At 39.0% G+C, this 21,643-nt stretch overlaps 2 protein-coding genes across 3 annotated transcripts; one reads left to right on the top strand and one right to left on the bottom strand.

The window, feature by feature from the left end:
- Nucleotides 1–1,488: 1,488 nt before the first annotated feature.
- On the bottom strand, nucleotides 1,489–12,247 carry mtpap (mitochondrial poly(A) polymerase). 2 transcript variants are annotated; one of them, XM_067486274.1, is made up of 10 exons: nucleotides 12,075–12,247; nucleotides 10,693–10,859; nucleotides 10,339–10,572; nucleotides 9,988–10,212; nucleotides 9,051–9,262; nucleotides 7,901–7,955; nucleotides 7,729–7,780; nucleotides 5,120–5,212; nucleotides 4,940–5,013; nucleotides 1,489–2,079 (listed from the first exon to the last, which is right to left on the bottom strand). In XM_067486274.1, exons 1-10 carry the CDS (start codon nucleotides 12,220–12,222, stop codon nucleotides 1,756–1,758), a joined length of 1,584 nt encoding a protein of 527 aa, XP_067342375.1. In that variant the 5' UTR covers nucleotides 12,223–12,247; the 3' UTR covers nucleotides 1,489–1,755. The 2 variants fall into 2 exon arrangements, with proteins under 2 accessions (XP_067342375.1, XP_067342376.1); XM_067486275.1 differs by having other exon boundaries at nucleotides 7,729–7,955; nucleotides 12,075–12,245.
- Nucleotides 12,248–12,583: 336 nt separating this feature from the next.
- Nucleotides 12,584–20,931, top strand: map3k8 (mitogen-activated protein kinase kinase kinase 8). The gene is made up of 8 exons (XM_067486276.1): nucleotides 12,584–12,739; nucleotides 13,241–13,600; nucleotides 13,743–13,913; nucleotides 15,015–15,276; nucleotides 16,142–16,248; nucleotides 17,791–17,943; nucleotides 19,669–19,915; nucleotides 20,077–20,931. The coding sequence occupies exons 1-8, from the start codon at nucleotides 12,689–12,691 to the stop codon at nucleotides 20,199–20,201; spliced, it is 1,476 nt and encodes a 491-aa protein (XP_067342377.1). The 5' UTR covers nucleotides 12,584–12,688; the 3' UTR covers nucleotides 20,202–20,931.
- The last annotated feature ends 712 nt before the right edge of the window (nucleotides 20,932–21,643 follow it).

Below are 21,643 nucleotides of genomic sequence, written 5' to 3'. Positions count from 1 at the left end.
ACTTTTTGGCCAATTTTCAACTCTCTGTCCATTAGTGTAGAATGTTGGCCCAGCTAGAGTTGGTGACATCACACTAACGTCTAGCTTCAACTTCTACTTTTTCTTCAGTCAACATTCCTCAACAAATTATACATTAAAACCTAGATATTTCTATGTTCTTTCAGGAAATGTAACTCTCATAGTGGCAGGAAGGCGGCTCTTTCAGTCTTTGGCCAGAAGTGAAGAGTGTGCCATCTGAAACTCCCATTGGAGCCCATTATAACAGAGATCGAGAAATTCTCCTCAAATCACAAACGGGGGCTGTTTTAATATCGCAGATCTGTCTTAATTTTATTGAGTATCTTTAAATAAAGTATATCTCTGTGTTCAATGAAGCTTTCTGCTGCTCACAGTTTTTTTGTTTTGTTAATAGGACCAATACTTTTTTACATTTTGCGAGGCAAATCTGAGCGGTTTATAATCTGTCTTCAGCGAACGTGACTCAGCAGATTGAAAGCTGTTGTTGCCATGGTAAGGGACACAGCTGAATCAGGTTATTAGCCTCAGAGCTGTCTACAAACTGCGATTTTTCTCCCAAATGATACACAGTGCAGACACTAACCCACTTTCAAAATAAAAGCCTTTTTGATAGTTTTTGGTATTTAAATGGTAAAATAAGCTTGTAGTTTTAGTCTACCTGCTGTAATAGGTCCAAGTTTCCTGATTCAACAATTGTTGAATCTCTTACATCTCAATGTGGAGAAAGTTGAAATAGTTCTGTAAACTTTGACCTACTGAGATTTTAACATTAACATTTAGAAATGGTCATAGTAGTTTACAAATTCTACTTTTCATGTGTTTAACTTAAACTTTGCACCTAGCCATTACATTTCTACAGTTTCCAGGGGATTTTTGATACTATTTCATGTAACATGTACTTGAGGTAAAACTGTTCAATCCTGCTTATTTTCTACTTTTTTCTAATTCTTTTACATTTTTATAGTAAAATGTAAAGCCATTTTAAATAAAAGATTTTTTTATTGTCTTTTTGTCCACCCAGCTGAAAAAAAAACAAAACACACTTTATTGTACTCCGGCATTTGTTTGTCACTAGTACATTTAATAATTTAATAATTTAATTTCCTATTATTTGCTATCTCAACTGTAATCATTTGTATGACAATATCACCAGTTAACAAACATGGGAGAGGGATTTAAAAATAGGGACCAAAAAGTATATTTCCTCCTACCCCTTATTTACTATGATATAAATTACTTTTGATGAGACCCTTTAGTGGTTTTTTTTAAACTTTTGCAGGCCATAACACCCAACTGGGCATTTGCAAGAAAGCTTAATTATTTTATCCATTTAGCAATGTCAACAAAATAGTGAAAATAAATATACATGGTGATTTAGTGTGTAAACAGATTAAACTGTTAGTCAGTGTTAAGGTATAACATCCATCTGTAAAGTCTTCACTCCTACAGGGGAAAATGGTAAGACTCACATCAGTTTCCACAATATAGGCTTTATTTTCAGCAGAGTAGGTCAGTCTACAGTCCAATATATAGAGTTCACTCCTTTATTTCAGGTCCCAAACAAAGGCACACACAGGCCTCAGTACTACCCTCCAGTGTTCATATTGGTACTACAGTCCAGGAGAAGGTGATCCTGTTCTTTCCTCTCCTCCTTTGTGAGGGGGGAGTAACACCAGTGCATGAGATGAAGTATGATGAAAAAAATGGGGGTTGCTTAAAGAGAGACTATAAACTTTGCTAACTTTTATTCTTCAGCGATTCTAACAAGCTCTTGATCCGTTCACTGGCTGGCTCCCGTCTCTTTCTCTTACGACCTTTGATCCCTGCAACCTGTGAGGGGAGCAGGAGGGTAGCTAGTCCCCAAGTTGTGACGGTGTCTCCACCACTGCCACCTCTGGGTGTGTTTGTGTCACTCTGCTGGAGCAGCCAGGAGCTCTCTTGACACAGAGCCACAAAGCGCTCTAGCTGGGTGACGTTGACGTTCTTGCTGACATTTAGAGAGGTTTCAAATGGGTTCTGGATGTGCAGTGGGGCCATCTCTGGTTTGTTCTGTTCCTTGCCCTGGAGAATAAGAAGGGGACAATTTACAGTCAAAAACACATTTGTGAGCAGCTTTAAGTACAGGCCTGTATGTACTCTATGTTATGGTCCCTCTATCTTGTTGGTCATGGTTTTAGCTCTTTGCTGCTGTATCTGGGGCAACTTCTCCACAGGGTAGCAGATGGCAGAAGGAGAGACATGGATATGGCTCTGGAAGATATTTTGACTAGAGCTGTGTTAAAGGAGAAGGAACTTAAAAAGGGCAAAAAGTGGCTAGATACACAGTATATGTGGGGAATTTATGGTCTATGTTTGCATCCATCAGTCATGCCCATGAAATGAACCATCAATGTGTTGGGTCAGAGAGAAGTCAAGAACCTTACATGGTACTTTGCATGCCATTTCCTGCCTGAAGTCTGACAAAGGAGCTGGAGAATACAGGGATTGAGTGTGAGGGGGGCAGGAGGACAGAGGATGGCAGCGTTAAGTCATCGGTCAGGGAGTGCAGCAGACAGCAGAATTGTAGCACAGTAAAGCAGATTTATGGCCATTGCTGCACTGGTGAAAGCCTATATGCATGGGTCATGGTCAGTCTACCTGCAGGCTCCCTCTGCTGTGTCTAACTTGATATTGGTCTCATATATTAGGCTGCAGGCTCTTGCTTTCCCAGCAGCAGAAATTCATTTCATCAAACACATACAACTTATATACTGTAGTATAAATGAATAAAAACCTTCAGTATCAACTACACTGGATATGTAGATAGGATATTATTTAATGTTTTAAATTGACACAGGCTCAATATTGTTCCTGCCTTTAAGATACAGCAAAATTTCTGACCCATTTGGTTTGATGTTTTATTTGATTAGTAAAAACTCCCCATTTTAGTCCCAATATAGATCCTGATTCACACACACACACACACAGAAAAAACAGGATAAATATGGACCTAAATAGAGCAAATATGCATTTGTTTACACTCCTCCTAATTGGGATCTTAGATCATGGGCGCCGGGCCCTGTGGGGCCAGCATCAATCACATATGACAAGGACAGCTGTCATCTGTGTGTGGGGGAAGACGCCATCCACTAAACACTGCCTTTATTACCAACAGATTTCCCTGCTAGAGCTCAGCTCTAGTAAGGTCTTCTTTCAACTTGTCCTTCCAGCTTCAAGCAATGTTGAGTTCTTTTCGGAATATCTGATTTGACGATGTGGCAGTTTTGATTTTGAAGTAAAATTAAAAATGGTAAAGATGGCCTTGGGACATGGAACTGACCAATAGGTGTTGTCAAACAGACATAGATCTTGATCAATTGTTACGTGCCTCAGTTCTATGAGATTAAGTAATTAGACTTTTTTTGCTATGCATGTCTCTGGTGCTAAAATAAAAATACCCTTGGCATTTGTCTAACTCGCTACTTCTATTCCGGCATACAGCCTTTGAAAATATTAACACATCTGCCATATACGTATACGGGCCAAATATTGGCAGTTTATTGGTCTAGTTCCATTTCTGAAGATAGAATAACATCCAGTTTTGGTCACAACAGCAGGTGTTCAAGACACACCGGTGAAGGTGTGGCTGCCATTTATTTTCTCCGTATGGTCAAAAAAAAAAATATAATAAATAAATAAATAAAATATAATGCACTTCAATATGACTCCACCACCCACTTTGTCCTCAATAATAAACCTTAGAATTATCACTTTTCTGACTGTTTCTACTCAATTATGACATTGTAAAAGTAGACTTCAGGGCAGAGCTGTTGTATTGGATTGCAAGGTGTAACTAATAAAGTGGCTAGTATGTGTAAATTAAGTACGAAACAATTAATAAGGTGAATGTAAAGTGTTTCTAAGGGCACCAGGCTTTAAGTTCACTATACTCATATAAAGGGGGTTGAAAATGTTCCTAAATGTGAGGATTAAAGATCATCTTTTGGGTAATAAACTCCCCTCAGTTATTACCTGTTAGGACTTTACCTTGCAAAGTACTGTGAGACCTGACTGTCTCATCTTAATTTCCTGCAGCTGAATCACAAAAGTTCCCTAAAACAGAGCCTTGAAACACATCAGCACTTGTGTTTAACAATTCTAAGCCAGGATCCAAAAACCTTGGAGTCATCTTTCATTTCAGTTAAATTTGAGGTAAAACAAGTCAGCTATCAAATCCTGTCATGTTTCCTTTTTGTTTTTTCAAACAACACCCTTTCTTTTCAGTCTAACATTGAGAAAAAAAAACCCAAAACAAAAACAAAAAAACCCCCACAAAATTACTGTGTCTCCTCTTGTAAAGACTACTGTAACTTACAGCATTTTTGTTTAGTCCAAGATACACTAGAGGATGTTAACAGTTAGTTTAAAATCAAGGTGCACAACTGATAAGACTCCACAGCTGGTGCTGGCCTCACTACACTACCTAAAATTCCCCTTGTGTCAAAGCTTTGCTGTCTTGGCCCTGAGTTACGGAACATTGCCAGTCTGTCTGGGGGCCAGATCAGCAAACTCAGTTTAACTGCCTTTTCTCAATAGTAATTTTCTATTGCTTTGTGTCAGGAATTGCTTCTCTTCGTGCTTATTGTTTTAATAACATTTCTTTGTCTTTTGTTAAATTATGTATTAAATTTCTTTGTCATTAACCAACACTGAGTTAGAAGTGATATTAAGAAGTGATATATAATAAGAATTCCCTACCGTTACATAAATGTGGCTTTGCAAACATCTAAAACTGTTAAAACATTTCCGTGCCTGTGCAGGGCTTAAATCACTTTCAATTTGCTAAAGATTATTCATAAGATATATAGACAATGGAAATAGTCATTGTTAGGGAAATTATTTGGTAACGTGCAACCTTATTGATACGAGTCATCATACATACCTTCCTTATATTTATGGACATCCTGCTGAATGGAAAAGTGGCATAGAACTCAAAAAATTCACACAGAAGTTGCTCTGAAACAAGGAAAATAGTTAGGGGGAAGGGCTGCTAACAGAAACGCTGTTATCAATAAAACTGAATTGTAGCCTTACAGTCCTAATTCCACACTCTCATGCTCACCTAGTGTTTCTTTGTTGCTCTGGACCTGGATCTTGCTGAAGTCACTGACAAATGTGCAGTCATTCCCCTCAATCACGCTCTTGTCCGTGGGACCTTGTGGGACAAGAACAGAATTCAAGGCCAATGACTGGCTTTACACACCTATGATGGCCATAAACAAGACACAGATAAATGTGTCTGTGCATTGTAAAAGAGGAAACAGTGAGAAAAAGGGGGGATGAGAGAGAGAAGGTACCTGTGCATGCAGGTGGACAAGGGAAAAAGAAAAGAAAAGAAAAAAAAATAGAGCATGGATTATGTCCTTGCTCGGATGGTTTATGTCTCCGGAAGTGCCCTTGTTACCAGTGTCCTTCACCATACTGGGGCTGGTGCTGGTGTGGGTCTGTATTTTACGCTGCTGTTTAAATAGCTGCCTGTGTGCTGGTGAGTGTGGGTCCAGAGGAGGTGGGGGACATCGACCTTCCCAGAGTGATGGGTCCTTTATTGCCCTGTAAGCGCTCTGTGTGATAGAGATTGCACTAAACGGGGGTTGAAAAGGAGGTGGTGGAGGGGTTGAGGTTGCTTTTGGATGGCAATTATAAGGCAGCCAAGGTGACAGAGAGATGGAGGGAGTCACAGAGGGCCTGCAGTGGACGAATGGCCAGACACAGGGTTAAAGGTTTGTTACAAATGTATTACAGGTTGGGGGCACTCTCAACTCATGCTTTACTAACATGAGATTATAATACAAAAATGTCCAAAAAATTCCAAAGAAAAAAACAAAAACAGCAGCAAGAACAGAAAACCAAATCATACATGATGTGGTGGATATGATAACATAGAAGCTGGTGTTTCCTTTTAATAAGAGGCAGGCAAATATGCTCTCAGGTCAGCGACTAGCCCTACACAGTACAAGGAAAATCTGTGATGTGTGATAACATTGTTCAGTGTTGCAATGAAGATATGTTTGGCAATAATTAAAAATAAGTGGGCATATTGGGTCATCATTTCCAATGCCCTTCTGTTTTACACACTGCAACACAGACCTCAACTACATCTAAATTTAAAGACAATGGTGCCGATATTAACCATAGGGTGAAGTTTATAAATATAGGGTGAAGGGTGAAGTTTATAAATATCTAAATAATAAAAGTATTTATTATAATATTAAATATTATTAATATTAAGAATAAATATTACAGAAACCAGCCACCATCATTTACTGATCCTCAATCAGTCTCTACTGCTTCGGCTGATAAAAGTCACTGCTGGATAGGCACAGCTAGTAGAAGGAGGGGGCTGGAGTGTGGGTACTGCTGTCAGAGAGAATCTTCTAGGACTTGCCCAGTTTTAAGTTAATACATAGTTAATTAGGCTAACCAGTGGCATACATACAGTCATAGTTTTAGCGTATTCATAGCAGTTAGGGTTAATGTGACATTACCATTTTTCTACAAGTTTAAACTTGCTTAACGTGCGTGGGTACTTAATAGATGCCAGTATCTTGCACGTCAGCTGGGCTTACTATCTGCCTGGTGTCCAGAGTAGTAGTTGTACTTTCCACCCCACCAATACAGAGAGGGGAAAGAGACGGCATTATTAGCTCCACAACATACTTTTAGATCTACTAATCCCAATCGCCAGTAAAATGGTGATTCCTACCAGGAGTCACTCTCACTGGTGCACATAAACAAATACTGAAATTGCACGCTATAAAATAAAATATTCCCAGGCAGAGTGTGAACGACTGGCATGTGTAAAATGTTTTTTCTTGTGCACTTTTCCACACTTGGACAATGTTTTTATGCATTTTCATTTTGCAATGTTGAAAATACCATTTACTGGTCAGCACTATCATCTACAAGGTGAAAATCACCTTCAATTTTCTGCATTGTATGAAGAAAATTAAACATGATGCAGAAAACGTCCTACTGCGCCCTTCTGACTCTTAATGTTCTTCGTGAAGTACTTGAAGTCTTTTAATTAGATTGCCTTTTAAAAGCACATTGTCATTCTTGGGTTGAACTGTCAAAAGTATAAAGCCACAGGCCAAATATTTTGGACTGTTTGTGCGTTGGATGCAGCTATATTCCAATTTGGGGTGTAATGACTTTCTCACTTGATGAGAAAGTCCCTCTTTGCTTAGTATGAGAGTCTTACTTATGACATTTTCCCCTAGTTCTGATGCTTTTTCTCCATGATCTCAGTGCTACCAAGTAGAAAATGTTCTACTGGAAATTTAAGGTGCTGACATATTTATAACAGTTGAACAGTGGCTGCCGATTAATTTGCTTAATAAAATAATAATCTAAAGACTTAATAATGGATAAAAACCTATTATTGCCATACAATAGTTATGCGGAATGGCTTGCCTCATTTCAAATAAAGATCTAGATAGAGGACTGTATGAAATGGCAATATATTAGATCTGTATCATGTGCATAATGTAAAGGTCACAGTGTTGTTATTAGGCACTGTGACCTGTCATGTCAGATTTCCACAATCTTTGTTATTGAAGGATAGAGAAAAACCAATGTATGTACTCATATATACAAACAAGAGCACTGTGGGGAATCATTGAAGTCCCTAAATGAACCATCTCCTGAATGAAAGGTGGTGCTGGGTGCTACCTGCAAGGTCTCTGAGGTGGTCCAGTGTGGGGATAACAGGAGAGCTCCTCCTCTGCAGGAAGAATAACACCATGACAGTGAGGGAAAAGTTAGTGATCCAGGCCCCAGGGATACTGCTTGTGATGCCATGAGCTCGGGCCCAGCAGCGCACTGTGAACACCAGGTAACGCACCCGTGGGTCAAGTTCTCCATACAAGTAGAGCAGCTCTGTGCTCTTCATAGCCACCCTGTTGAGAACACACAGAGTCATTAAGTTCTACATTTATTCATATACGTAGTTTTTTATTTTTTATTTTTTTTAAACTTTCTGAGTTGACCTGACTTCTAGCAGACCTACTATGCTAATTTCACTTTAGTACTAGCAAAAAGGTTAAGGTTCAGAGCAATTGCACTGCAATAGGACAATAAATTACCCAGAACAAGCTCAGAATCTGCAGAATCATAACATTTCAAATAGAAATAAAGCAGTAAATATGATTTCAAATGCTGATTCAAATTTTTTATAATTATTTCGCATTTTTTCATATATTTTCCAACTCCATTATTAAAATGATGAAGGATACAAAACGAATACATTTAAACACTTTGCCTACAGACCTGTGATTAAACAATATCAAAACCAGGGAGAATAAAAGCATCAGAATAATTTTAAACTAACTAAATGAGAAAAAGTGAAAGCCAAAAGTTCAGGGTCAGTGAAATCGAAACACCACCAAAACCACCACTAGAGAGCAGTCTTCACTTTGTCATGGGGATTTTCTCAGCAACAGTTGTTCTTAGTTTTTCTTACACACAGACACACACACACACACACACACACACACAACTATAGTTCCCTGCTTCAAAGATCTCAGAGCATGATTTGAGAAAAGTCCCCCTCATATCCACCCACAATGGGTGGTTCAACTCTATTTCCTTAGAAACTGCAGAGTGGTTTTCTGTACGTTAGCAGGTGTGTACGTGTTTGTGTTGCCATCCACAAAGACCAGATATTTTTAAGGCTACAAGGGAAGAAGAAGTGAAAAACAAACAAGCCCCTTCATTGGTGTTGCTGCTTAGTTTCACCAAGGAAAACATGCAACTGAACTACTTGCAGCACATCCTGCCTGCGTCTAGTTTCTGTTTGGGGCTTTTGCAACACCAGAGTGGCCAAAACAATTATAAGAACAACAGAGAGGTAGCAGTTTCTGCCAAGAAAGAAGTCTAATTTGTCAGCTTTAGTAGACATTTCATAAGATGAAACTCATATCTTTACTAAAATAAAAGCACCAAATCAAAGATGTGGATAGGTCAAAGTTTTATTATGTGCAAAGGGTGAATACCTGTTGTTGGCCGTGAGGTCACACTGAAAACCAGAGGGCTGGTGGGCGAAACGGACAAGGGGACATCGGGCATTGAGAATCTTCTGCACCCCGACGCATCCAGGCCCAAACTGGTCTACACACTCCCCAACAACCGACAGGATGCTCTGGGTGACCGCACGCTCCGAATTGGCCCTCTTCATTTGATACTCCAGGGACAGACCTGATTTTGGCTAGAAACAGGGTCAGATGTCAAGTAACCCTCTCTTCTTGTTACTTATTGTACTGTATTTAGTTATTGAAAGGACAAATGAAAAGTTGATTTCAAACATAGGTTTTTACCCATTCTAAACAAAGCCTAACGTTCAATTTGTCAGTTACAAAAGGAGAAAATAAGACTAGCTGGTAGGCATTTGATTTCTTGCACAAGGACACGTGAACAGGGCCCGGCTTTAGCTACCAACTACTCCACTTGAGTATTTCAGATTAAATTAAAAAGTAAAAATTATCACACGAGACCAAGTCTGCAACTAATTTTACAGATTCATTTGCTGATTGTTGATTACCTATAAGTTGAAGTTTTGCTGACACAACTTCCCAAAACAGTATCTTGAAATATAGATTAATGCAAAGTAGTGAGGTGAACTTTTTCTCCCCTAGGTTTTACCCAGGAGAACTTGCAAATGACTGTGGCCACAGCAGCTGTTTGCAGTTGCACTTTTGCTTGAAAAGGCGAAAAGTGGGGCGTCAATGTGGCCAGATCAGTAGTACACCTACAAACTGACATTTTTGTGGCAGATGTGTCACCCCATAGCAACATTTTATGTACAGCAACTGTTTGATCAACTGTAACTTAAAGCAATACAGTACTAATGTAAAGGATTTCCCACTGTCCTCGTTTTGTTTCCAGAAATAAAATCACATTTAGTTAATTAAGACTAGAAACCGCCATTATTACCATTTTAACATTCCATCCCCTGATGCCATCCAGGTCCAGAAACATGTCTAGGTCACAGCCAAGCTTCCCAAAACCATTGACCGATGAGCCAAATGGCTTGATAGTGCATTCTGGGAAATAAGCTGCAGCAATGTCCTTAAGTAGAGAGCAGACTAGAAAACGTAGCCTGCTATTCTCCTCTGTTAGTTGATAGGACTCTGTCAGGGAGGTTATCTGTTGGTCTATCTGAGGGCAACAGAGAAGACAATGAGAAGGCTATTATTGTTCATACAATAGTTTAGACATAAATGTTATTTTTATGTATTTATTCATCTATTTCTTTAGACTTTCTGAGTATGGTATTCCACTTACAGTCTCCTCTCTGGAAAGTCTCTGTATGAGCTCACTGATGGGAATGGTGGTTTGTGGTTGGCACAGTTTGCCAGACAGCTGATTTGGAGTCTCAGCGGAACCCAGGTTTCTCAGTGAAAGCAGTCTCGATTTGAAAGGCACCACTGATTCATGGCTGATGCTTGGGATGGCAACTGCTTCAAGTAAAGAGGCAACACTTTCCCTGTTGGTAAACTCCACTACAGCATACACCCCCTGAGGAATAAAACAAACACACATTCTTAGCATCCAATTGAACTTTTTCATACATGCACCATACATAAAATTTGTAAAAAGATTTATTTTTTTAATCAGGTGTGTATTGTTTTTACTCACATAGCTTTCATAAAAAAAGTATTTGTTGATATTTCCATGCCTTGACATATACTTGAGGAACTTTTTGTCATTGGTTCTGGAATGGCAGCTGATGAGCACAGATCTCTCTGCTTGTTCTTGTCTCTCCGCCTGGACGGCATATAATGACTTGCATCCATCCTTTTCATCTGACAAGATACAACATTTTCAGGCACCGCATATCTACTCTTAAGGAAACATTTATTTATGGTCAACGTTTAAATGTTCTGCAATTATTTAGCATTTTTTCACTTTACACTGCTTCTCATTCACCTATTCTTACTCAATCACACACACAAATTAAGTGGGTATGCTTACTGGCCTACGTTCACAGAGAGCAGCTAAGTTGGGTTTCAGTGTTCTTGCTCAAGGACACTATGACATGTAACTAGAGGGGATCAAACCAACAACCCTGGGATTGGCGAACCTCTGCCTCCTGAGCCAGTCATTTAGTCATGTTTAGCATGGCATTGATGTTGTTAAAGATGACGTTTGCAGAAAAACAATATTTGAGCCAACAGGTTTCCTCTGTCGTTTATATTGTGTATCGTAAGGTTAGATTAAGAGGCGTATGTATAGATTAGACGTCATCAATGACGTCATGTCACTGTCTTTTAAGTTTGCCTTTTAAGTTTGCCTTTTAAGTTTGTTTCTATGGCAACTAGTTATAACAACTTATAAGGAAAGTTTGATACAAGAAGTAGTTCATTTCAGCTTTTGGATAGATCTAGCTATTAGACCTGACAGAAAAAAAAACGGTCTACAAAAGATAGTGTGCAGCAGTGGAGGCAAACTGTTTCTTACCTTGTTCGTTTGAATTAATTTGTGAACATATTTGTGAAATTACTTATTCGTATACGTGTACTCCAGAATTACTTCCATTATCAGCTGAGAAACCTGGATTTAAATGAATGTTCAGTGGTCGTCATACAACGATCTCAGGAATGGATAATTGTTGGACCACCGGATACGAGTAAGTTCGCCTCTACACTGAATCTTTTAAAAGAAGTATGAAAAGCATGTCAAAATGACTCGTGTTTCATTGATTACATTCACACGTATTGTAAACTTTTAGTTTGGTATATATATCATCCACAAAACAGTACCACTTAACGTGCTAAAATAAAATCATCACGTTTGCATGTCTGTGAAGTGACAATCGCTAGTTATTTTAAATTCCTAAAAACAATGCTAATTTGTGACTTTAAAAATTTCTTATAAGTAACACATAGTGCACACATAGTGCACACTAGCCAATGTTGCTGAATGAAGTTTTGAATCTGCCTACGTTACTCTACGTGCAGCGATGTGTCAGGGCTAGCCTGTAAGCTAAATAACATTGTTTGGCAGCTTTATATACTAACCAGTTTCATCGGTACGAGTTGCCTCTGCTTGCGCAGCAACATTTGTTCCAATACTTCTTTGAAGAAATGTATCAGCGTTCTGTAACCACTTCACCAAGCCGCCCCTTACCCTCATATGTAACATGCACACTGCTAAGGACGACGCCATTGCTATTTGCAAAGAAATTAAAAAGCGCATGCGCAAAACTCTGTGTACGGCAACCGAGACAGCACATAGTTCACATTTCGCACTAACACAATTGGTTTATATGCTTTTACTGTTATTTTTGTAGCAAAGCAGAGTTACAATAAGGTAATTTACAATTTTCTCTTTTGTTAATGATCTTTGATTTGCCGTTATTATAATTCAATTTCAAGCGTTGCCTTTACTAAAAGCAACAAAACACTTATTTGCGGGGGTGCGAAAGGTGCGAGCTAGTTCGAGCATAAAATAAATACTAAGACATTTATTTTGATCTGACAAAATAGAAGAGAGGGAAAACGAAACAATGCAATGTGCATATCGCTGGCACCTGACCTTCAAGCCTACTCCACCTACGACTACACTTCCTCTACTTCCCCTTAACACAAGCTCACGCCTCCAGGCTCAGTTATTCCGTTTTTCGACGCAGTAGATGGGCGATGGAGAAAAAGACACCAAGTTAGCTTCTGATTCAAAGAATACGGTAACTAGATATGATCCTGAAATTAAAGACATCGACTAAACATTTTAGAGATTGGTTGTATTTTCTGTATGTAACAACATTATTACTAATATGCTTTCTTCCTGGAAGAAGGATTTCTTAATTGATTTCCTTTACATTCTGACATGACAATCTAAAAATTTTCATTATTAGGAATGTGTGTCTAACAAAATCTTTGCAGAAGTGAATGATTTGCGTGTCAAAATTTGTTAAAAAATAAAAAAAAAGCTAGATCAGTATTTTTAGCTCACCATTTTTACAAATAGATTATCTGCATTTTGTTTATTGATTGAAAGCTTTTATCGGTTTTTCCGGCTTTTTTTCTGAAACCCCCTTCACCCAGCTGTGTATCCAAACAGCTGTACAGAAGCTTCAATGCTGTGAAGGTGAACTTTTTAAAGCCAGGAACTGACAGATCACAGAGCAACTTTACTACCAGACTGAATTTGTTCATAAACAGAACTCCTAAATGTTTTATTTTAGATCGACCAGGAGGAGCCAGGCATCAAGATGGATTACAAATATGATAGTGGAATTGACCTGCTGTTGGCTCACATGAACATAGAAGACATTATCAACGCTGCAGAGACTCTTTACCAACTTGAGGAGGGCGAGGAAGAAGGAGGATTGTCGTTTGAAGAAGAAAGTCTGTCCCAGGAGGAGATGGACGAGAATGAGGAGACAGGAGACTCAGAGAGGGAGCAGAAAGACTATTCTGATGCAGCTGGTGGCGTTCGGTATGGGACGGTGACAGACCTCCTGTCTTTTGTCAACGGGCTCTCCAACATGCATGCAGCAGGCCTGCAGCATTTGCCTCAGGAGATGGGAATCTTGCTGAATAAGGTGGGATGTGCTTTTCTTTCCATTCTCTCATTATGACTTTATAGCAAAAATTACATTTATATGTACAATATGAAACTTTGCATTTTGTTATGGTCAGCATTTGCAGTATTTTCTTATTTTTAAATTGACCTTTTTTTTACAGAAGGACATGGTTGTAAACAAAGGACGGTACCAGATCAATATGGATGTGCTGCTGTTTCCATGGTTGTTGACCTATAAGAATCATGGGTCTGGCCTGGTGCCCAAGGGCTCATTTGGAAAGGTCCACTTGGCTCAGGACACCTCCACAAGAAAGCGAATGGCATGCAAACTGGTTAGTCCTGGTGTGCAGTAACTGACTTCTCAGAACTCTGGCTGTAGGTGCCAGATATTTCACTGCCAAGTACAATTTATTCAGAGCCACTGCACAAACACACACTTTGTTAATACAGTGACTGTTATTGTCAGTGTGACATTTGACTTCATTTCTCTGTAAATAAAAGAGGAAGATTGCTCTTAAAAGAAGAACTAGTTTTTTATGAAAAACTAAATGGGACAAGATGGTTGCAATAATGTAAATTTAACAGTATCTGCCAACAGATTCTCTGAATGTTTGAGGATTGATCTAATTTGTTATCTGTTCAGAAAGAAAAAAGGTGAGAGGGAGTTTGAAGTGCGTGCGTGCGAGTGTGTCTCTTGGAATTTACCCCTAGCTAGTCTGAATCCTCATTGTTGACTGGCTTACTGGCTTACTGGCAATAGAGTATGTCCTTGGAAGCAAGTTGCAAAAGATTTCCTGCACATCAACAGACAATCTGAGATAACAGTATGATTACAGAAAAATTCATCCATTGTGTAATAAAAACGATTTTGAGAATCAGTTGGGGCATTCAGGTATTTGCCCTATTGCCAAGATTCAGATAAATAGAAAAAGATGTGTATCTATTTACAAAGCCTGGAAATATGGGAAACAGCTAGCCTGGCTCTGTCCTAAACCACAAATTGTTGTTTTTACATGTCTGTGTGTGTAAATGCACAGAGCAGTTTAAATACATTTTAATTACTAAGCTTTAGAGTTGCTGGAAGCCAGATTTTTTCTATGTTTACCTCTAGAACAGGCCAGACTAGTTGATTCCCCTGCTATCAGTCTTTAGACAAACTTTTAGTGAATGAAAAAGACCAGATAGAGGAGGAACGTGCTTGCTTGGGCCACCTACCAGCACTTTTTCACCTAGATTATCTTTTATCCAACTGGATCCATTTCACCACTACCAAAACCAAAGTTTGAAAATGGGAATCTATGCTGACAATTCTGATCAGAATCTTTTAATTTATACGTAAGGGATTTCAGAAAGCCCAAACGTTTCCTTCAAATAGCACTATGGTATTAGTTTATGATGACCCATTTATATATATATTATGGTCACTTTAACAGATTCCCATGGAGAATTTTAAAGCCGCTGACGTTGAGTTCCAGGCACGGTTTCGACATGAGAACATAGCTGAACTCTATGGTGCTCTGCTCTGGGACCAATGCGTCCACCTGTTCATGGAGGCTGGAGAGGGCGGCTCGGTTTTGGAGAAGCTGGACAGCTGCGGACCCATGAGGGAGTTCGAGATCATCTGGGTGACCAAGCAAGTTCTACGGGGTCTAGAATACTTGCACTCTCATAAAGTCATCCATCATGACATCAAACGTAAGAGCACAAGAAAAACTCATGGTGGTTTTACTGTAGTTCAGTAAGCTTGCTTTAAAATTTATGCAATATCAGTTTTACCCCCTTTACGTCAAAGCGAACACAGAAGGATGTATTTCTTGTGAACAAATCTAAAGAGATTTGTAAGTGCTGAGCAGGATGCAGGTAAATCCACCACAAACCAGACAGACCACATAAATCTGAAATTTGACAATCATACCCCCACTATTTGACGGAGTATTTAATAGGTTTCCTCTGCTGTGGGGTTTAAATGATGCTTTAAGAGGAAATGTTAAAAGGAAGCCATGTCGCATTAATGAAAAAAATGTGGTAGGTAATGACTAAGATTACAAGAAGACTGGAGAGTTATAGGAGGTAGGGCCCAGTTGTGGTTTGATTTGATGTTGTTTTATGTTTGTTGGACCACAGTGGGTCTGCTATGATCAAAGCATTTTCCAATGACTCTGAGCCTTATGCCCTTACGGCTTCTCTTCTGTCTGGAAATTCCTCCCTGATTCACAGCATGCTCTTTTGGGGTTAAATGTAGTATGCAGAGAGGCATTTGACAAGCCTCATTCTGTGTTCTGAGTACAATGAAAATATGTAATCATACTTTAGTGAGGTTTTCATGCAAAAAGTCATGAGCCTTTTCATAAAAGACGTGCTCTCAAATTATCTGTCAAATTCCATTTCTTAACACTTATGACTTTATTTCTTTATTTCTTCTTAGGAGGGTTCGTTGGCCTTTTAGCATGTGACTAATTCTCATTACCTCCGCAAAGCAAATCAGGAAAACTATCATACAGAACAGATTTTCTGAAAGATGCAGTTGCCTATAACTCTTGTTGTTTTTCTTTTACCTTAGCCAGTAACATTGTCCTGATGTCAGACAAGGCAGTTCTGGTGGACTTTGGCCTGTCAGTTCAGATGACAGAAGATATTTTCATTCCCAGAGACCTGAGAGGAACAGAGGTAAGAAGATAAGCCAAAGATTGGATGCAGTCTATATGTAAAGTCAGGTTTGCATATATTTGGGCAGAGAAACAGTTTAAACGTTTTGGCTCTGTACTTCATCACAGTGGATTTCAAATGAAACAATGCTTAAAGCATAGACTGAATTTTATGGTTTAGTCAAAACAAATATTGGATATTGGTGGCTCCTGAATATTTGGACGGTTGGCTGCTCAGCTGTTCCAGTCAGGTGTGCTATTTCCTCTTTATTTCACTTCCAAGTAAACAGATCAAAGGTTTATTTGCTGCATTTGCATTTAGAACCTGTTGCTTGTAAGTGTCAATAGAAAAGTACTAAGAGCTCTCACTGCCAGTCAACTTATCATTATCAGGCAAAAAAAAAACCAATCCATCAGAGAGGTTAAAAACTTTAGGTGTGGGCAAATCAACTCTGATATTACTGCCTTCTGTTGGACAACAGGTCATGTATGCAGAAAGAGAGGGCAATTATTTTTGAACCACCAAAATTAGGGATTTGTGAGATTTGTGACTAAACCATTAGATTACAGCTGACAGTCTACGCTTTAAACATATCTTGTCTATTTCATTTCAAATCCACTGTGATGATGCACGAAGACAGAAAACTCTCTGTCCAAATACACAAGCCTGACTATACATTAATTTCTTTCTCCAGTAAAAAATGCATTTCTTTCTTTGAACTTGAGTGTGTTTGCTAGGAAAGGCAGAACTCATCTTGACTTGTGACTCAGGCTAAATTTCCCCAGAGATTTTGACAAATCAGCCTTAAGACTTTTCCGCACTCCTCTCTCTCTCTGTCCCTCTCCCTCCCTCCCTCCCTCCCTCTCCGTGTCTCTGTCTCTGTCTCTCTTGTCCAGTATTACTAGAGACAGTCACTGATTGGCAACAGAGCAGTCAGAGCACCCATCGACCTCACTTATGCTAATAATAGTCTGCTTATACTTGATGTTCTCAGTGCACTTTTTTTAATCAATACTTGGGAACTTTTAGGTTATTCCAAGAGATTTCTCACAAGCATCCTCTCTCCTTATGAATCTTCATACAGTAGCTTTCCCATGTTTTGGACTGTTTTGAGTAAGATTTATGTGTGTGCATGCACCCAAAGCTTCTCGTGGCTTGGAAATTCCCAGAGCAGGCACTCAAGGGTAATAAGAGAAAGCACAAATACACTGGCCTGCTCAAGCTTACATTAACATAGGATAGCAAGCCTGGAATTTCCAGCAGAGAGAGAGTGGTGGGGATGATGGTGTGGAGAAGATGACCTGTGGCATTGTGTTTTTCTGTCATACTGCAAAGGTCATCCTGCTTCTTCACTTCATTTAGCTTGACACGCGCAGCATAGGTCTAAAGGTTAGTGAGTTTGTTGTAACTGAAAACCCCCTTTATTGCACGAGGCTGTTTCCTGTTTATTGTACTGTACTGAATAAAAGAGGAACTGCTTTCAGTTCTGCACTTTTTCCTTCCAATGGCCTCAGCAGAACCTGTTAAATCTAGTTCATGAAATGTGTCTTTTCTTTCACTTAGATGTACATGAGTCCTGAGCTGGTTTTGTGTCGTGGACATAACACCAAGACAGACATCTACAGCCTGGGCACAACCATCATCCATATGCAGACTGGTAGCCCCCCCTGGGTGCGCAGATACCCACGCACAGCCTACCCCTCCTACCTCTATATCGTAAGTACCGTTACCTTGTAATAGATATTGCTAGCAGTGTGGCTTTATTCATGGTCATATCAGTTCGTTGGGTCACCCACCACCACAATTCAAATTCAGCAATGTATTACAACAGAGCTCCAATGATTACTTGCACACACCAAGACACACTAAGCCAAAACAAAGAACTAGCAGTAAGGCCTATTGTTGTGTTGCTTTATTTCACCTTCGTCGGGGCAAAAGAAAAGGGCACCCCAAAGAGAACAGCCAATAGCCATTCTGCACCTGGAAAGAGGAAACTGCAACTGTCCATTCCAGCAGGTAGCAATAGCCTGTATTCATCATCTGGAAATGGAAAGCAGAAGGACAGAACTGTGGATACACGTAACAAATTGGAAATGTAGAAAAGAGCCAGCCTCTCCAGAATCATGCTAATCAGTTGGTCTTCAGGTTTTTCTTTCTAGACAGTCATGTTGCTTCTTTAACTTGCTTCTCTTCTTTTGCACTTATTCACTAAACTGAACAAGCCACACTGTTCGCCATGAAAATTCTCCACCTCGGATTTAATGATTTTGCAATGTTGTGATCAGAACAATCAGTTCATCCAATTCCCTAAGATTAATGCACAAATTGGCACAATTTAAAAAAATCATAAAAACATTGAAACATGCATCACAGTGTTTTTTAAAAAGCTGTCATGAAACCAGGTATTTTAGGCCACTTCAATAAAGGGAAAAAAAGGTCCGTGAAACTCTGGAGCAACTAACTAGTGCTAGTAGTTTGTGGTGTCTTTGTGGGCAATGGACAGTTGCCCTACCTGCAACTAGGGCAACAAGACAGTTGATTCAGAAAATAATTGGCTAATGAATCAATAACTCCCGTCACCAACTGTTTGCTGGACTTCTATCCAGTTTTATACATCAACTGTACTTTGTGTTTAGTGCTTTTTATTACTGCCATTTTTAAAATGTCTATAATCAGTATTGGTACAAATAATGGTACATGTTAATTTGGTAATAAATAATATATAAGCAATAAAACAACATATTGTTCTCATCCCATTACTGTAAGTATATGTGTAAGGAAGCACTATTAAGGCTAAACTGTATAAGGGGTTTTCTTGAAATTCTTAATCAAGACCAGAAACATATCTTAAAAAAATCTCTATTTAAAAGCGTATTTACTCTGCAAATACATGAAGTATTTGCCATTTTATCCTGATGCAATACTCTTGACAATTATTACAAATTCTTCAACACAACTTTAACTTTAATGCACCCTAAACACTTGTATATCACACTTGCATTCCACAAGATTAACCATAAATCATATCTGTATTTCAAAAAGTAACATACTGTTCCATGACCTACATATCTTCCATTGTCTTGATTGCTGTGTGATACAAATAGGCTGTGACTGCTCACAGTCTGTGACCTGTGGCCCATTTTGTCAGTCACTACTTCTGTTTCTTTAAAAGGTTTTCCATGACACGAGTTCTGTGCTTTCAAGAAGTCCCGTTTGTGTTTTTGATGATTATCAGCTCTTGAATTAAACACTTACTCACTTCCTTGTGAAACTGCTTTCATGGAGAAGTGATGTTGCATAGTGATTCCACACTTTTAATAGTTTTTACACAAAGTTAAAAAGTTAAAATACACAAAGATCACTCTCTGTAACTTTAATTTTTATTTTCTGTCTCACTGCAGTTTTCTTTCGCCAATTTTTGCTCTTCCTGTGTCGCAACAGATCCACAAGCAAGCACCCCCTCTGGAGGACATACCTGAGGACTGCAGCTTGGTTATGCGCTCTTTCCTGGCTCGAGCCCTGGAAAGGAACCCTGCTCTGCGAAGCTCTGCATCTGAACTGCTGAAAGATGAGGCCATCAACCCGCCCAGAGAAGATCAGCCGCGCTGCTGGAGCCTTGACTCTGCTCTAGAAGAAGCCACACACACATTGCTACGGCAACAGAGCCAGCACCATGACACAACACAGGGTAAGTACCTGGTTGCTAAGCTCGACGTGTTTGGAATGATAGACATATATATTTACATTGCCATCAGCAATACCTTACTATTACGCTTATTTGCAAGCTCAAACACTGAAAGATAAATATGCTAACACTATTTGTGCATGTACTTTTTTGTGTTTCTGCAGAATCTTCTCTGTACTCTGAAGGCTCGGGCCACATGAGGAGAAAAGGCTCCTTGTACATTGACCTGGGCGCCTTGTCAGGCTACTGTAAATTGGTGGCAGGGCCCCCAGCTTCTGAATATGGCTAACACCTGACCCCAGCTCATCATTTGTGTGGTTGGACAAGCCAACTGATAATTTAGTCTTAGCCTTGTTTTAGTCAGGCTCAGTATTCGCTGTGAAGCCCACTCAGATAGCTCAGACAGCTGTTGGTGACACACTGTTCAGGAACTGACAGTGTCTATAAGATTAGGTGTAATGAATGGAACAAGCTCAACCTGAAATGGATAACACCGCTGGACAGGGGCTGGACAAGGTCCATTATGAATAATCGAGCATTAGCTGTTGGTACAATTTCCCAGATGTCCTTGTGTGATGTTTGTACATGCTTTATTACAGTGTGGTAACAATAAATAAATGTACCTTGTTTTTTCTCATTGATGTATGATGCATGATGGGGTTTATACAGCAGTTGTTTTATGATCTAAAATTCTAAATTTTATGAAGTGTGTATGCACTATGCAGCATACATGTATGATGTGTAGTTCTTTATGGACTTTGTCTTGTTTATTCCTGTGGAATATGTATAGAGTGATTCTGATATGGAAATGGAGCTTCTGTGGAATCCATGTAATTTTAAATTTGGGTTCTGTACATCCTGTGAGATGATGTCTGCTGTGCATTTTACTTGAAAAGTGTTGCTTTACATGGATTTTCCGTAGTCCTGGGAATTATAAATTCCCCTAACTTTGAATATGTATAATTTATCACGCAATAAAGAAAAATAAAAAATCCCATATTGTTGGTGATACAGCACTACTTATTTAAACAGTTGATTCATTTTAGATTTGCTGCTTCATAACCAAGAGAGATTACAATGAAACAGAATGTTAAGTCAGTTTGTTATACATTCACTCTCTTGATTCCTTCTACTCTCTTGTTCTAACATATGTCCTGACTATAGGACTATAAGCTGTTATACACTGTGTACTACATTGTGACATACTAACAAGTTCTGTATGAGACATTTCCCTTATTAAAAGTTCTTACTATCAACCTACTTTTGCTTAAACCCTTTAATAATACAAAGATGATATTCAAGATATCTGACGAGTGGTAACGCAATGAACAGGATGGAGTTTCTACATCAGTAACACGAGTGGGTGGGGGGTACTAAAGTCTCCCTTTTCTCCCTCTTAGGCTGTCTGTTTCTCTTTACTAAAAATCAAAAAAAAATTAGACCCACCCTAATACGAAGTGAAACCGCATGATGCATTCATATAGAAACTGATGTGGAACTAAGTCACTTGATATTTAACAATTTTAGAACATTTCCAAATGTTTTGAGGTTATTACTGTCAAAGGTGGTTCAACCAGTTCTTAAAAACATTAAAATTATTGTGCTTAGTACTTCACATTTCATTTATGCAAAAAAACACGAAATTACAGTGCAAACAGTGCCACTGTGGCACTGTGTGTGTTAAGTAGTGCCACTGTTACAGTGGCACTACTTAAACCTACTTTCCATCAA

Source organism: Channa argus, chromosome 19, assembly GCF_033026475.1.
Source record: "Channa argus isolate prfri chromosome 19, Channa argus male v1.0, whole genome shotgun sequence".
NCBI classification, from domain to species: Eukaryota; Metazoa; Chordata; class Actinopteri; order Anabantiformes; family Channidae; genus Channa; species Channa argus.
Note: the sequence above shows the minus strand (reverse complement) of the source record. Positions and strands in the feature narration are given on the sequence as shown.

Coding starts and splice junctions, on each gene's coding strand:
- mtpap (XM_067486275.1), bottom strand. CDS start 12,222: ATGGCGTCGTCCTTAGCAGTGTGCATGTTACATATGAGGGTAAGGGGC. Junction 10,573..10,692: donor ACTTTTTTTATGAAAGCTAT/GTGAGTAAAAAC, acceptor TTTATTCCTCAG/GGGGTGTATGCTGTAGTGGA. Junction 2,080..4,939: donor TGTCCATAAATATAAGGAAG/GTATGTATGATG, acceptor CTTATTCTCCAG/GGCAAGGAACAGAACAAACC.
- map3k8 (XM_067486276.1), top strand. CDS start 12,689: ATGGGCGATGGAGAAAAAGACACCAAGTTAGCTTCTGATTCAAAGAAT. Junction 13,601..13,742: donor TGGGAATCTTGCTGAATAAG/GTGGGATGTGCT, acceptor TTTTTTTTACAG/AAGGACATGGTTGTAAACAA. Junction 15,277..16,141: donor CATCCATCATGACATCAAAC/GTAAGAGCACAA, acceptor CTTTTACCTTAG/CCAGTAACATTGTCCTGATG.